The sequence below is a fragment of the Galleria mellonella genome, unplaced genomic scaffold, assembly GCF_026898425.1.
Source record: "Galleria mellonella isolate WM207_F2 unplaced genomic scaffold, CSIRO_AGI_GalMel_v1 utg21, whole genome shotgun sequence".
Lineage (NCBI taxonomy): Eukaryota > Metazoa > Arthropoda > Insecta > Lepidoptera > Pyralidae > Galleria > Galleria mellonella.
In genome coordinates, this window is record NW_026442037.1 from 1,638,958 (window position 1) to 1,653,613 (window position 14,656).

Sequence of the window (14,656 nt, forward strand, 5' to 3'; positions counted from 1 at the left end):
AATAAACATAAAATAAAATTTCATTCGTGGTTAAATTGTTCTTCTTTCACAGTCTTTGAAAAAATATTAACATTTCAATAAAACATTTACGCTACTCCAATTACAATTTGTGCAGTGATTTTGTTATTTCACAAATAAGTACACGGCGTTGCCACTAAAAAGCAACAACAATAGCGCCATTAGTGATGTCACAGTGCGTGTAACAAACAAAAGAAGCCGGGAAGAGATAAAAATACGGACTACAAGTGTCTCAAACATATCGCGCGCACTACCTGCTTCCTCACAGTAGTGGCCAGGACTCCGCGCAGAATGGTTGGGATTTACATACTGTTTATATGCTTCCTGGTAGTCGCCGCAGAGCACAGCGGTGCGTATTCCTCGCCACAATACGCGAAGAAGATGTACCCGAAACAATCGTATGATACCAACGCGTTATTGCCGAGCGAAAACCCACCGGTGCCCTTTAAAAGTGACCAAGATGTGGCGAGATACGACAACGGAAATGATACGTATGGTAGATCCTCATTCCTGGACACAGCGGGGAACTTCCTGGGCGGTAGTGGTGGTCAAATGATGGCCAGTCTGGCGAGGGACTTCATCGCGAGGTCGACAGGCAGCAGCCAGGTTGGTTTTGACTGCGTATCGCAGGTTCGTATCGCACCTATTGTAAAGTTGCACGCTATTGCATGAAATGCTAGAGGAATGTTGCAGATAAGGGTACCGATTGAGTCATAACATTGTGGAAATATGACGCATCTTTTTTTTATTATTGTGTTGATCTGAGAGTAATATCCTACTAATGTTATAAATATGAACATTTGTAAAGGTGTTTGGATATTTACATGTTTGTATATACATAGTCCAGCCATAAGTTCTGTTACAAATGAAAATGCATTTTTTTTACGAAATAATGTAATATTACTAAAATTTATACCTACATATTTATTAAAGTCTCAGCAAATAATAAAAAAATGTTCTATTCGAAATGGCCATCTTTGGCTTTTATACAGGCCTTTAATCTGTCTGGCCACGAATCTATGGATTTACGCACTGTTTCCCAGGGAAATTTCGCCACTTCTTGCTCCAAAGATTTTTTTAAGAGACTCAATGTCGCCGTGTCGTTTAGAGCATGTCATGTCCTCTAAAACTGACCATAATTTGTAGTCTAAAGGGCTGAGGTCTAGGCTAGATGAGGGTTAGTATTCAGCTCCTATAAAGTCCGGAACTTTAATTTAAGCCAGACTTGAGTAGTTCGTGCCTACCAGGTGCAGTCCTGCTGGAAAGTCCACGGTATATTTTTAAAAACTGTATTGCTGAGAGGTTTTACAACACGATTCAAAACTATGTCTTGATACGCTTTGGGTGAAGTTTTACTTTTTTTTCACAAAAATGCAGTTTTGTGACTCCTTGATAAGACAAGCTCCATCAAACCATCACTGACGCAGGATGATGACCACGTTGTACCTTTTTGACCACTTGAGCAGCTTCTTTTGAACTGTGAGCGTACACTTTATCATTTTGCTTATTGTAGTGTTCCTTAATCGTGAAAATCAGTGAGGGATGATAGGTAAGGATGAAAAGGCCGGTCAGTTAGCTCATCGTTACGAATTCAACGATACATCAATCACGATGGTTTCCAGGGGGAACCGCGTGAAGATCGACATGATAGGGTATATTGATAACAATGTGGATTAACCTCCCCGTTACTAACAATCCCTTCCCCCCATTATCCAGTGGTAGTCCTGTATATAACCTAACAGTGTACGAAACATTTCCAGTAACTAAGTAACAAACATCCAAATATCTTTACTGTCTTACTGTATTTTAAAATGATAATATTGTCTGCTCAAAGATAAAAAGATATCCAAATTTTTTGAATATTTATTCAGACTTTCAGATTTACTAGTAGCATTTTCAATATAAATTGTACATTATAAAAAATATTACAGGTGTTAAGTTTGAACCTTACCAACTTGGTGATCCTTATAGTGCTTAAAGCACTCATACTGGCGGCTGGATTCTTCGGCGCTGGCGCATGGAAGGGAGGCCATCACTATGGAAGAAGTCTTGAAGGTAAGCCTGCCGCTATATATATGTATACATTGCCACTTCGTGACAAAAACGGGTAATATATAAATAGGGTGGAAACTTATAAATACAGGAGAATTACGCAAGTATGACCCCTAATGAAATACTGCACTCATCTGTAGACCGGAGGGCCTGGATACCAGCTTGGTCCTCTTAACTCGGTTTAAAGAGGATATGAAAATTATCGACGTTCCTAAACTCACAGGCAATATCAATCCCTTAAGTTTCAGGCGAGACTTTGCCTCCCTGTATGTGCTCTACCGCTTGCATAAGGGTTTGTGTTCTGAATAGTTGTTTGAAATGATGCCTACAGCCACCTTTTATCATTACACTGCTCGCCATCAACAGGAAATTCATTTTCACACGCTTGAATCTAAATGGTCACATACAGTGCGGTTCCAATGATATTTTCTTCCGTGAACGTTTAGGCTTTGGAAAGAGCTCTCTGCCAAGGTTTTCCCTAAAAACTACAGTATGGAGTCCTTTAAAAATGATATATTAAGGTTTCTTCAGGGTCAGCGATGCGCACGTGACACCCCTAATGTTTGCAGATGTCTATATAAAATGACCGTTTACCATCAGACGGGTTGGACGGACATGTCTGTTTGCCACCCTTGTGGTATAAAAAAAGTACAAAACTCCACCATAATATCCTCATTTTAATATAATCCTCATTTTAATATGATCCTCATTTTAACCTTTTAAAAGAATATTTGTCCGTAAATTCGTAATCATTATAAATATATTTTAAAACATAAGATGCAATGATTTTATAACTATGTTACCAATTGTTTAAAGTATGCGCCAATTAGGTTGAGATTGTTAATTGTTATCCTTAAAAAAATTATTAATACCTTAAAAAAGATTACTTATTAAATATGCATACAATATTTTGCCACGGAATCATACGTGACAAATTGGATAAATTCATAAATATTGTAGTATATATTGAAAAAAATCCTATACTTGGGTAAAATACAATCCGTACTCGATTATATTTATTACTTTTCCATCTTATAATTTCCTTAAAATAGTGCAGTAATCCCTCTAGAAACCTGATTAAAAAATATAGGTACCAAACACGTAAACAATAATATCCGTATTCTTTAATTCGTTTAATATTCAGAAAGTTTCAAATAGAATCAACTGACCATTAGGCGGGTGGCTCTATAAAAGATAATCCCTGCAGAATGGGATTACGACCAGACAAGGCAAACCCATCGACGTGTATTGGATTAATGGATGGTCAGTTGACACGTAGACGAGTGATTTAAAGGTGCTTATAGTTGGCAGTAAAGGGTAATAATAATATAATACTTGGCAGATGGTACGATCAAAATTTATATAGTGGTCAACACTAACGTTAACATTATTTTAAATAAAGAATGGTCATTGCCCGCTTAATCTCCCGCGCAAAATTCAATTTTTTTTTATTTATATTTATTTTTTTTATTTTAAATGTCTATAAATAGTTCTAACTTTAAAAATAAACAATTAACTAAAATTATCGCTTTATCTTTGCTTCATTGTTTAGGCTCTATGCAATGTTTTCCTTTGTTGTAAATGCTAATGTTAACAAAATTAAGACATTGAAGTTTTTGACAACAGATGATAAATTTAGGTATATATATCGATTTATACCATAAAGAATAACTAAAGAATGTATTTAGTAATATTTACATTTTATGATACAAACCAATTTCTTAATAAATAACCGCTAATATCAAACAACTAAGATTCGAATCGCACCGCGTCAAACTTCAAATTTTTTAATAAAACTACTGCCCTTTCAGACAACAAAAACGCGACATACATTACTGAAGATGAAATTCTATTATACCTGAGCTACCTAACAGGACAGCAAAATAAAGACTTCAATTGTCTATACAAGTTATCTTGCGAAAGGCCTCAACAAGCGTCCATGTACTCTTCTGGGGCAGACTTGTTATTGCAAGGAGCCAAGATGCTGCAGGGGTATGTATATGTATACCTAAATACAAATAGCTTTGAACGTATCATACACCAAACAGAACTTGTTTCATAAATTCTAGTTGATATATATTTTTAGTAAATATTTATTTATTTATGGCTTAATGATATATTAAATTATAATAATTACTATTTATTTTATAATATTTTAGTCGTGTAGGTTCCGGCCATAAAATAGACCACCCCTTTCCCATGGGTTTCGTAAGAAGCGACTAAGGGAACTTAATGGTCGAGGGATGGGCAGCAGCGTCACTCTTAAAACATCACTAAAAGCCAAACTGCAATTGCCCACCAGCTTGCCAAGCGTGGCAACTACTGACAAAAGCCCCTAATAGAAGGAGGCCTATGTTCAGCAGTGGACAGCTAACGGCTGATATGATGACGATGGCATAAAACTCATCAAATCTATTCACTAAACTTTCAATACTATATATTATTTTCTTTCAGTAACAGTATCGAATTAGAACAATATGAAGATATCTCGAAAGGCGTCAAGGAAGCAACAGAGTGGGGGGAGAGGGGCATGCCGTGCTCTACGCGGTATCATTGTGCCGAATAATACACAGAATCTGACCATAGATCTAAATTATAGAATAGAATCAACAAAAATACAAGTGCACGAATTGAAAAATTAAAAATTTACACCTTTCCATGCAAAAAATATTGTGTTACACTAGAGAACATTCCGTTAAAATGAAGCTAACAATATCGTTTTCAATTCGTACAGAGTAACAACAATTACGAGAAACTTTTGCAAATATATTACTCGCTCTCTAATAATCTAATCTGTAAGGAATAAGTAAAATATTTAATTTTACTTTAATCCATTACCAGCAAGATATACTTGTGCATGCTATGAATTGAAATTACTACAAGTGCCTACTCCATTCGGCCAATTAAAAAAAAAGCTGTATAGATTTATTTAACTGAACTAAGTGTTATTTTGTCACAATCGAACTGAGAATGTGCATCCTTAAGTTTTAATGTACATAGTATAATAGAGTAAACTTTACCTAGTATTTTAAGAATTTACATTATAAAGCTTTATATTCCTTTTATACAGTGATATTGAAATATACAATACTTACTTCTCACAGTCAATTGACAATCTTAGTAAAATAAATTGAAAAAAAAAATTATAATAAAAATTTATTCGTTATGGCCAGTCACAATTTAATAAATAATTATCATAAATAATACTTCATTGTGGTTTTATTAAAAAAATATCATATAAAATGAAGATTTATAATAATAGGTTATAATGTACTAATATTATTGTTGTAGTATATTAAATTACCTGCATGTACATTATTTTTTTCAGAGGAAATAATAAACCTCTAATTATATCAATAGTTTTTTTTTACATAAATTTCAGTCACAATCAGCCACGATATAATAATACGTAATGTATTATTACAAAAAAAATTATATTAAAATTATTGAACCATAAACAATTTTATAGTTTAACCATATATTCGTAGATACACTATGTTTACAATTTAGGCCTTTTTCAAATAAAACCTTTTTATTAAAGAATAAATATAAAATTAATTCGAATAAGAGATTCAAATTTGTACATCAATTTAAAACTAAAATCTCATTCCGTAAGTATGGCAACATCTGGAGTAATTGCATAATTTCAAAATATAATATTTTTAATATTATACAATGTACAATTATTATATAATTCCTAATTATTATTAATAAGAAATGGTTGTTTATGTAAGTATATATAATACATTAATTTTGAATTTATTTACATCTTTATTTTAAATTAATTTTATAACAACATCACTGAAAGTTTATTTGGTAATAAAAAAGTATTGAAACTGTTTTATTGTCAATGTAAATACCACCTATGATATTCTCTGTCTTAGAACATATGTGACTCGACTTAGTTAAATATATATTTTCAATAAAAAAAAATTAGGGGAATTATTATCGTCAAAATCTCTTCCAACGTAAGTAAACAAAGTAATGTTATTCATTTAACTAAATAGTTTTTTCACTAGATGGCGCTTTCCAAGTAAACAGTCATCTGAATTGCTGCTTACTCGTTTAAACTATATCATAAATTATATTTCCTACTTTTTTTGTTTTTGCATAATTTTCATAACTTATGATCTAAAAAATATATCCATATAATGGTAAATTGTTAGAAAAACCATTCTTAGAACAACCACAGATAATTAATTTAATTCTATATGTACCAGTAGGACAATGAAAAGACATCTATATTTTATAAAAAAAAAATATTAATATTTAACGTTAAATAGAGTGATAATCTTAAATGGAAGGAATCAATGGATCAAAATAAAAGGCCATTCCTTGTAGCAGTCTATGAGGGATACCTGTGTTCAGCAGTTAACAAGTAATGATTGAAATGATGATGACGAAGCTTAAGGGGGCGAGTTAGCAGCTAATACCCTGGGAGTCCTTTCAGACGGGTTGTTGACTCTCGCTGCGCGGTACTCCGCGTACGAGACGAAACCATCTCCGTCGGTGTCATCCGACTCTAATGTACGGTCTACCAGAGCTGGAAATCAACATTTATGTACATCTATACTCTGTTACTAATTATATAGCTACAAATAATATAATTTATTATTTATCAGATTATTTTTGGACCATATATGTAATGCTTTATATACAAACCCTACAGATATGGGGGGAAAGGGATTGTTAGCAATGGAGTTTGACGGTCCCATTGCTATCAATATGCCCTATTAGGTCGACCTCCACGTGGTTCGCCCTGGAAACCATCGTGAACAATTCTTGTTGAATTCGTCACGATGGCTAACTGGTCTGCTTCATCCTCACCTATCGTCCTTCACTGGTGCCCGGCCGGTGTATACCAATAGCGCGGGTGGGGATACCATTCCATTATCACCCATTAAAAAAACCCTACAGATACTTTCTCCTTTCGAGTTCTGAAGGTTGACTATAAGAAATCCCTTTAAGGAATAAGTCCGCCTGTGTACATTTTTACTATAACCTAACATCTATACTATAAATGAATGTATAAATAATGTATACAAAAAATCATATAAATAAATAAATACAGGTATTTTTTTATGCAACTTGACAAACAAACTGACGGCCCACCATGGAAGTAACAGAATATACTTTTTCGCCCATGATACCTCCCATGCATTGCCATTCATTAAAAACTATAATACCTATTTGTACCGAGGTATGAGTGGCAAGTTGTGTAAAAAATTTACGTAACAAATTCTAAAATAAGAATACTTCAATGTAGAACAATGTTTTGTATGCCTCTGATTACTGCGTTAATTTTAAGAACTATTGTGTCTCGTATTCACGAAAACGTAAGGTAATTGCAAATTTGAAATTTATTCAATGTGTATAAAGAATATAAAAGCTTACTTTAAGAGTATCCTTTTAAGGTAATTGGCCCCTAAACAAAAATAGACACGACATACTAGATGGCGTTAGAATCGAGATTTGTAGTTTTTATTGATTATTTTGTAATTAAAGGTAATTTTGCACACCCGATGCAGATATTTGCAGTCGGTTGTATACCGACTGCAAAAAAGGAGGTTCTCAATTCAGTTGTATTTTTATATTCATTACCTCACAACTCCGCCATTTATAAACGGAATATTTGAATTATTTTTTTTATCTGAAAGGATATTTCTGATTTTCAGATTGGCCCCATAGAATTTTTATAAAAATCGAATCAGAAGTTTGGTTCTTAAATCGAAATTACTATATTTGCCACGATTAAAGCCGATATTTTTTTATACAACAAATCTATTATTGTATGTACCTACATAAATATGTATATATAACATTCGCCACACTTACCAATATAAGCGTCAAGATCATTTGCTTCGGGTTCGATAGAGGAATCTGCATCAGCGTCGGGCGTTTCATGTTCAATAGTGTGGTATACAGCCTATGAATAATAGAAATATAAATTTAATTTTCTACTCCATAAAGTCGAAATTCTTATATCATCTAATTGTCTGTTTTTTTTTTATCTAATACGGTTATTATAAGAATTCGGCGCCTAATTCGATACCGAAAAATAAAACATTCTCTGGTATCGCTATAAAATAAATTCAACCATCAAGGAATATTCATAAAAAAGAATCAAATACACACAAGCGTAACAAACCTTTAAAAGTTCCAGGCCGTCTAATTTGGAATTTCTGTCAAAATCGTGAGCTGAGAAATAGTGAAACTCCAATTCTTCTGGAGTCATTCTGGCCAGTGCTTCTGGAGTTAAAATGTTAGAAGAATCTTCCTCGATATGTCTGTAAACGATATTTATTTATGCCTACTAAAATCTCTTAGATACTCATACCGTAACCTGTTGACCGTTCATCGCCTACCCCCTCATTCATAAAAACATCAAACCTCTCAAAAAACCTATTTAATCTATTAAACTTTTTTGTCTCTTTCTTTTACAGTAAATTCCCAATTTGAAAGAAAGTGAGAAAATAGAAATTAGTCTATTCTGTTAGTTAAATTTGTAGAAGGTTTTAGTTTTTATGAATATGGGGAAGGATATTAAGATGAGGCCGAGGTTTTTAAGAGACTACAGTATGGGGTTCTTTAAAAGGGGAGTAAAGAGGTTACTTCCGGGACGGCATCGCGCGCGTAATACCCCTGGTATTGCAGGCGTTCTTAGGCTACGATAACCAATTACCATCAGGTGGGTCGTATGCTTGTTTGCCACCTCAGTGGTATAAAACAGGTCTGACAAATTTTTTTTTTATACTACTTAGAATGGCAAACAAGCTGACGGCCCATCTAATGGAAAGTGGTAACCGTCGCCTATAAACATGAGCAGTACCATGGACATAACAGAGTATAGTGTTTCGCCCATGATACCCCCCACGCGTTGCCATTCCTGAGGACTCAGGTGTTATTCCTCTGTACCCAGTAAATTCACGCCAAAACGACTAAATACAGAAGACGAGAGAATTCAATATTAATCGCATGCATGTCAAAATTAAATAGTTGTGTCATCACAAATATGAATTTTACCGCAGACAATGCAACGTTTGTAAGTCACCTGTGAGTGACTCACAGATAACTCAAAATACGCTCCCTGGAACGCATGAAACAATTATGAATCATCTGTGATACGGATTCCCATTACTTATGTATAGTCTAAATATCATAAAAAAGTCTATGATCAACTAAATCATTTTGGAATATTTATTAATTTTTTTTTATTTCAGACAACTATAAGTCCATTTTTAGGGTTCCGTACGTATCCGCATAGACTCTCTTTATTATTTAAGTATAAAGTTAGAGATAATATATAAAAAAATAACACTCACTTGACGTCATGTAACAATTGTGAGTCGGCTGTGAGCGACTCTGATCCCGTTGGCTTGTAATGGTGGTGTTTATGATCAACCGGGGTCTGACCGTGGGGGTGATGCGGACCTCGGCGTAAACCCAGGGCGAGAGAATTCAGTATTAGTAGCAGGCATGCTGTAATTAAATAATTAGTTAGATAATTTTTTTGTTCCTTTATTTTTTTTTAATTTTTAAAAATAGAAGGTTTTTAATTCGTGACTTATATTCACTGATAATGTTGTTAATACTAAACCTATTTTAATAGATCTTTTTGCCATCAATTGGGTTTAGGTGATCAAGGTTTATCTTATGTCAATCTTATGACTTCTTGCTAAGAGAAACCTACAACATTCGATTCCAAGGACTAAATTCCAATATATTCGATCATTAGTTATCGGTAAAGCTTCGATCTAAGTTGCAATTTTTTCGCGAAGTAAAACGTACTTGTAAATCTAATGCGTTTATAAATTGTCTCATCATTATTAATGCGTTTAAAACAACGGCACTCGGAAGTGCCAACAGAAGTGAATACTTGAACATATATATGTATTTTTGAATCGCCAGAGGTGTCGGTTACGGTAACGGTAACAATGTCGCGAGTTCAAGAGTTTTTTTTCCATCTTAAAACAATATCTAACGTGCCTAAAGAAGTTTTCACTTAAAAAAAAGAAACATATTTTTGTATTTTGTAATAGCTGTTTTTTTTTTCGAATCAAAGACTACAAACAGCATAGAGATGCTAACGCCTTCAAAGACTATTTATTTTAGAACAAGAATATTATAACGTGACAGTGGACTCAGCTCAAACACAAATGTATAAAGAGCAACAAAATACATAGACACGTGTCATCAATTTGTCATACAATTGCCAAATAAAGAGACATTAAGTGAAAGACAAACTGATTGTGCCATACCTGTCTATAATTGAGGTCTATTGTTGGCAAAGGGGTACATGTATGGGGGCATCGGACAGCTGGGGTACGGGGGACGTCATGGGGCCCATTCGACCCCCCGGGATGTTATATTCACACCTCATTTCACGAGTACCGCCCCGAGCATTTGTCATCAAATCAAAAATACGTCAATTTAAATGTTTGAAGAAAATTTGCCTGGTTTAAATTAGCTTTCTTATAAAATGTTTTGTTTGTTGTATTGTTGAATTGTAAATGTGTTTGATATAATTAGATTTCATATAAATAAAATAAAAAAATAGTACATATAAGTCTAGTCCTTTCTAGCAAAAAGTTATTTTGCGATAGAAAACAAACCAATAAGTATTCCTCATTTGTTTATGGCTATTTAAATAGTAAACGATAGTATTACTGTCCATTACAAAGAATAAACCGTCTAAATTAACAAAAGTTAAATTTAACTAAATAAAAACCTATTTACTTATCTTTTTACATGTTTCTTTATCAACTACCGATATTGTTTTATCATCAAGTTTTTTTTTTTTTTTACACAACTTAGAATGGCAACCAAGCTGACGACCCACCTGATGGAAAGTGGCAACCGTCGCCTATAGACATGAGCAGTACCATGGCCAAAACAGAGTATACTGTTTTACCCATGATACCCCTCATGCGTTGCCGTACCTGAGGACTCAGGTGTTATTCCTCTGTACCCAGTAAATTCACGCCATGTCCCACCCTTCAAACCGAAACACAGCCATGCAAACACAACTGCTTCACGGTAGAAACACGAATGGGACAGAGGTACTCAAGCAATCGACTTTTGTACAAAGTCTCCCTCTGGTGAAATGGTCAGGTGGGTTGTATGTTGTTATCTGAACAGAGACCACCCCCATAGACTGCCTTTATAAACTTTTGTTATTGTATAATATTTATTATATGAAAAACTCTTTTTTCAAATCTTTTTTTGTTATTAATTCCTGTTTTTGCTTCGCGTGCAGTGCCTTTAATCTATACTGTTACTATTTGTGAAAACCTGTTAGTGGCTTAGTTTGTAATCCTGATCTGTATTTATTTACTCCAGTGTAGCTTTGATTTTCCTATATTACTTATAGGAAAATCAAAACTACACAAATAATTGCATATCGAGCTGTACAGCTGTGGAATAAACTTCCCGTGAGTATTCAGAATAGCCCGTCTAGCAGTTCCTTCAAAAAAAGATTAAAATCATTCTATCTTTCCAATTTTGTTTAAATATAAAAAAAATGATTAGAAGACTGTCATCATTGTGTTCTCTTTATTTGATATTTATATGTTGTATTTAACATATGTGTGTATGTGTGTATATATATGTATATATGTGTATATGTATATAATATAGCCTTTGCTAACATTGTTATAAACTTATTGTTGTTACTGTATAAAGAATATATATATATATATATATATATATATATATATATATATATATATATATATATATATATATATATATATATATATATATATATATATATATATATATATATATCAATTATTAATTTCATGTAGATTTTTTTACAAAATGACCATAAACAAAACAGGTGCCGAGTCGACCCTTAAAAATCTATTATCACGTAGATTCAATGCATCGAATGCATAATTCAGCACCCCTAACAGTTGGCCTGACGAAAGACGACACTGGTCTTTAATCGGGCCCCACTTTATTACAGAGCACACTGTATAAAATAAAAGCATAATGGAGTACAAATTATTCGCCAGTGGAGACAAGTGCGCGGTGCATATGTCGAGGTGTCCGGCATAAGCGGGCGGACACACGGACCGTGCGGATGACGAATATTTGACGTTTATTAAACAGCTGTAGTATACTCGTGATATATTTCTGCCTGTATCTGTAATGTTCTCGTTTTTAAAGGGATATGAGAGTGAAATTACATGATACAGAGGCATAACACCACAGTTTTCAAGAATGGAAATGCATCATGGGTGCCAGGGCTACAACAGTGATAACTGTCGTTCATTCTATAGGCAATAGCTATCGTTCCATCAGATAGGCTATACAATACTATATATCTTAGCTATATATACTTTACTTCATATATGCATATATATTGACTATATGTAAAGGAATAACTGTTAGGCTTCTTGTAGTTTTTTCTCATTAATTAACTTTCCGAATCAACAGCACAATCAGAAAAATATTTACATTTAAAAGCTCATTTTGTATAAGTACTTAAATAAAGTTTGTTTTGATTTGATTTAATATAACACGTATCTCCATTTTACAACGAAGTATATACTATAATAAATAACAAAAAATCCCTATTAGAATGCTGAACATTACATTGAAATAAAAAAAAATTGCGTGTCGATCTTCTAACCTGTGTGTTATATTAGACTCTTTCTATTGGAACCCCAAAGCAGTGCAGTCAGAGGGCTCGCGACCCGAAACCCCAACCCACCGTATTACAGTCCCATAACACCCTAATCCCATGCGATTACAATGGAGCTCGACACGGGTCACGAATTCCTCTATTCCTTTTAATCTTTGGCTACATTAAAGTTTTATAATTGAGGTGAATATTCTAAAATTGTAATTCCTAAAAGGATTTAAAAAACTGTAAAAGTGAATAAATAATTATTCTTGACGTATTCCATGACACCATTAAGTATCTCTTTGAGCATTGTTTATACTATGAACTTGTGTCAGTGTTTATCCCAGAGGCCGCCGACACAAACATGGAATAAAATAATTACCCGTAAAACATACTCTTATTTACCTGTGGTAACGCAAAAGACCAGCAATGATGAGGGATACTAGGTAGATATACTAACTTTTGTAAATACCTACCTACATATATAGAAAATTCAGAGCAAATTAGAGCATACTCGTGAATACAAATAGAATAAAATGTGTAAATAAATTAATAAATAAATATTGTCTGTACTAAGTAGATAACGAGGTTGCTCGCTAAGACTATAATTTATACTACATTCTAATACCAAAGATCATTCTTTATCTATGCAGATCAATTACATTTTTTTTTTCGTCAAGGTTAGCAACCTTATGTTACTATTCCAAAATACATAAACATGTATATCCTCTTTCCCTTACTTATTTACACATTATTGTTCATTAAATGTTCAGAAAATACCTAAAACATACTGTCAGTGCTAAATATGATTCGTGTATTAAGAATATTATAACCTCTATTCTCTGCCGTTCAGGTAACCAAAACTAAATATTTAAATGTCTTGACACAATTTTACAGTCACAACAATATTATATGCAACAATATAAGATTACTGTTTATTTACCTTCAACTTTCATTTCTACCGCATCACTCAATATTTATTATAATATTTTCTAACACAAAACACGAGAAGCACTTTTGTATCTGTCAATTGACAAAATCAATGTTACAGCGCATGCGCGAGTTGGCTAACACATATTCGACTTTACTACCAGAGCAATAAATTTCATTATTGTTCGAAGAGTGTTAAATATTTGCGCATGCTCTTTGGTTAGGTTTATCTAATTTTGATAATATTTTCCTATAGATGTCGTTAAATGGCTTGATAGTAGAATTTTGTAGAATTCTAAGGTATAATGTGCAAATTAATTATCCTGTAAAAAGTAAACTAAATGTAATAGAAACAGAGAGAAATATTTTTGAGGGGATTATGGGGATATGAAATGGGAAGTGGTGATCGTCACTGATAGAGATGTACAACACCGTGAACATTCCAGAATCTATACTTATATTATAAAGAGGAAAGATTTGTATTTTTGTATGTATATATGTTGTAATGAATAAACTCAAAAACTGCTTTGCCGATTTCAAAAATTCTTTCACCACTAGAAAACTACACTCACCCTAAATAACATAGGCTATATTTATTGCTCGAAAAGATTAGGGATCCTTAGTAAAACTTTAGTAACGTAACACAAGGTATAAAAAAAGCTATAAAATATCTTTCGTCACATGCGCTACAGAAACTACTGGTGATAGAACAAAAGTATGTTCTAAAATATCGAAGAAAATATCAATAACTACAAAAAACTTCGCGATACTATATGTCCAACTATTATCGTTATGTCACAATAACCACTTTTTAAAATGTAAAAATGTGCCACCGTGCGAAGCCGGGACGAGCTGCTAGTATACTATAAATGTGACTTTCATGGAACGCTCCCATTCTTGAGGAGAATATGCTTAGGCATATTTAGAGAAGGGTCGGGTTGACCATGCCCACTCTAAAATCGTCTGGTGCGTCCAACGCTTTGCTTGCATCCTGGGGTGCAAGCAAAGCTTCGCAAAGACATATCA

At 33.4% G+C, this 14,656-nt stretch overlaps 2 protein-coding genes across 3 annotated transcripts; one reads left to right on the plus strand and one right to left on the minus strand.

The window, feature by feature from the left end:
- The first annotated feature begins 104 nt into the window (after positions 1-104).
- Positions 105-5,751, plus strand: LOC113510329 (uncharacterized). 2 transcript variants are annotated; one of them, XM_052894349.1, is made up of 4 exons: positions 105-648; positions 1,950-2,073; positions 3,882-4,062; positions 4,525-5,751. In XM_052894349.1, the coding sequence occupies exons 1-4, from the start codon at positions 310-312 to the stop codon at positions 4,634-4,636; spliced, it is 756 nt and encodes a 251-aa protein (XP_052750309.1). In that variant the 5' UTR covers positions 105-309; the 3' UTR covers positions 4,637-5,751. The 2 variants fall into 2 exon arrangements, with proteins under 2 accessions (XP_052750309.1, XP_026749581.1); XM_026893780.3 differs by having other exon boundaries at positions 107-624; positions 4,525-5,750.
- Positions 5,752-6,321: 570 nt separating this feature from the next.
- LOC113510328 (multiple coagulation factor deficiency protein 2 homolog) lies at positions 6,322-13,783 on the minus strand. The gene is made up of 5 exons (XM_052894351.1): positions 13,644-13,783; positions 9,393-9,549; positions 8,219-8,357; positions 7,906-7,996; positions 6,322-6,613 (listed from the first exon to the last, which is right to left on the minus strand). The coding sequence occupies exons 1-5, from the start codon at positions 13,654-13,656 to the stop codon at positions 6,477-6,479; spliced, it is 537 nt and encodes a 178-aa protein (XP_052750311.1). The 5' UTR covers positions 13,657-13,783; the 3' UTR covers positions 6,322-6,476.
- Between the last annotated feature and the right edge of the window lie 873 nt (positions 13,784-14,656).

Coding starts and splice junctions, on each gene's coding strand:
- LOC113510329 (XM_052894349.1), top strand. CDS start 310: ATGGTTGGGATTTACATACTGTTTATATGCTTCCTGGTAGTCGCCGCA. Junction 2,074..3,881: donor CTATGGAAGAAGTCTTGAAG/GTAAGCCTGCCG, acceptor CTGCCCTTTCAG/ACAACAAAAACGCGACATAC. Junction 4,063..4,524: donor GGAGCCAAGATGCTGCAGGG/GTATGTATATGT, acceptor ATTTTCTTTCAG/TAACAGTATCGAATTAGAAC.
- LOC113510328 (XM_052894351.1), bottom strand. Junction 8,358..9,392: donor CAATTGTTACATGACGTCAA/GTGAGTGTTATT, acceptor TATCGTTTACAG/ACATATCGAGGAAGATTCTT. Junction 6,614..7,905: donor TGATCTTGACGCTTATATTG/GTAAGTGTGGCG, acceptor GTTGATTTCCAG/CTCTGGTAGACCGTACATTA.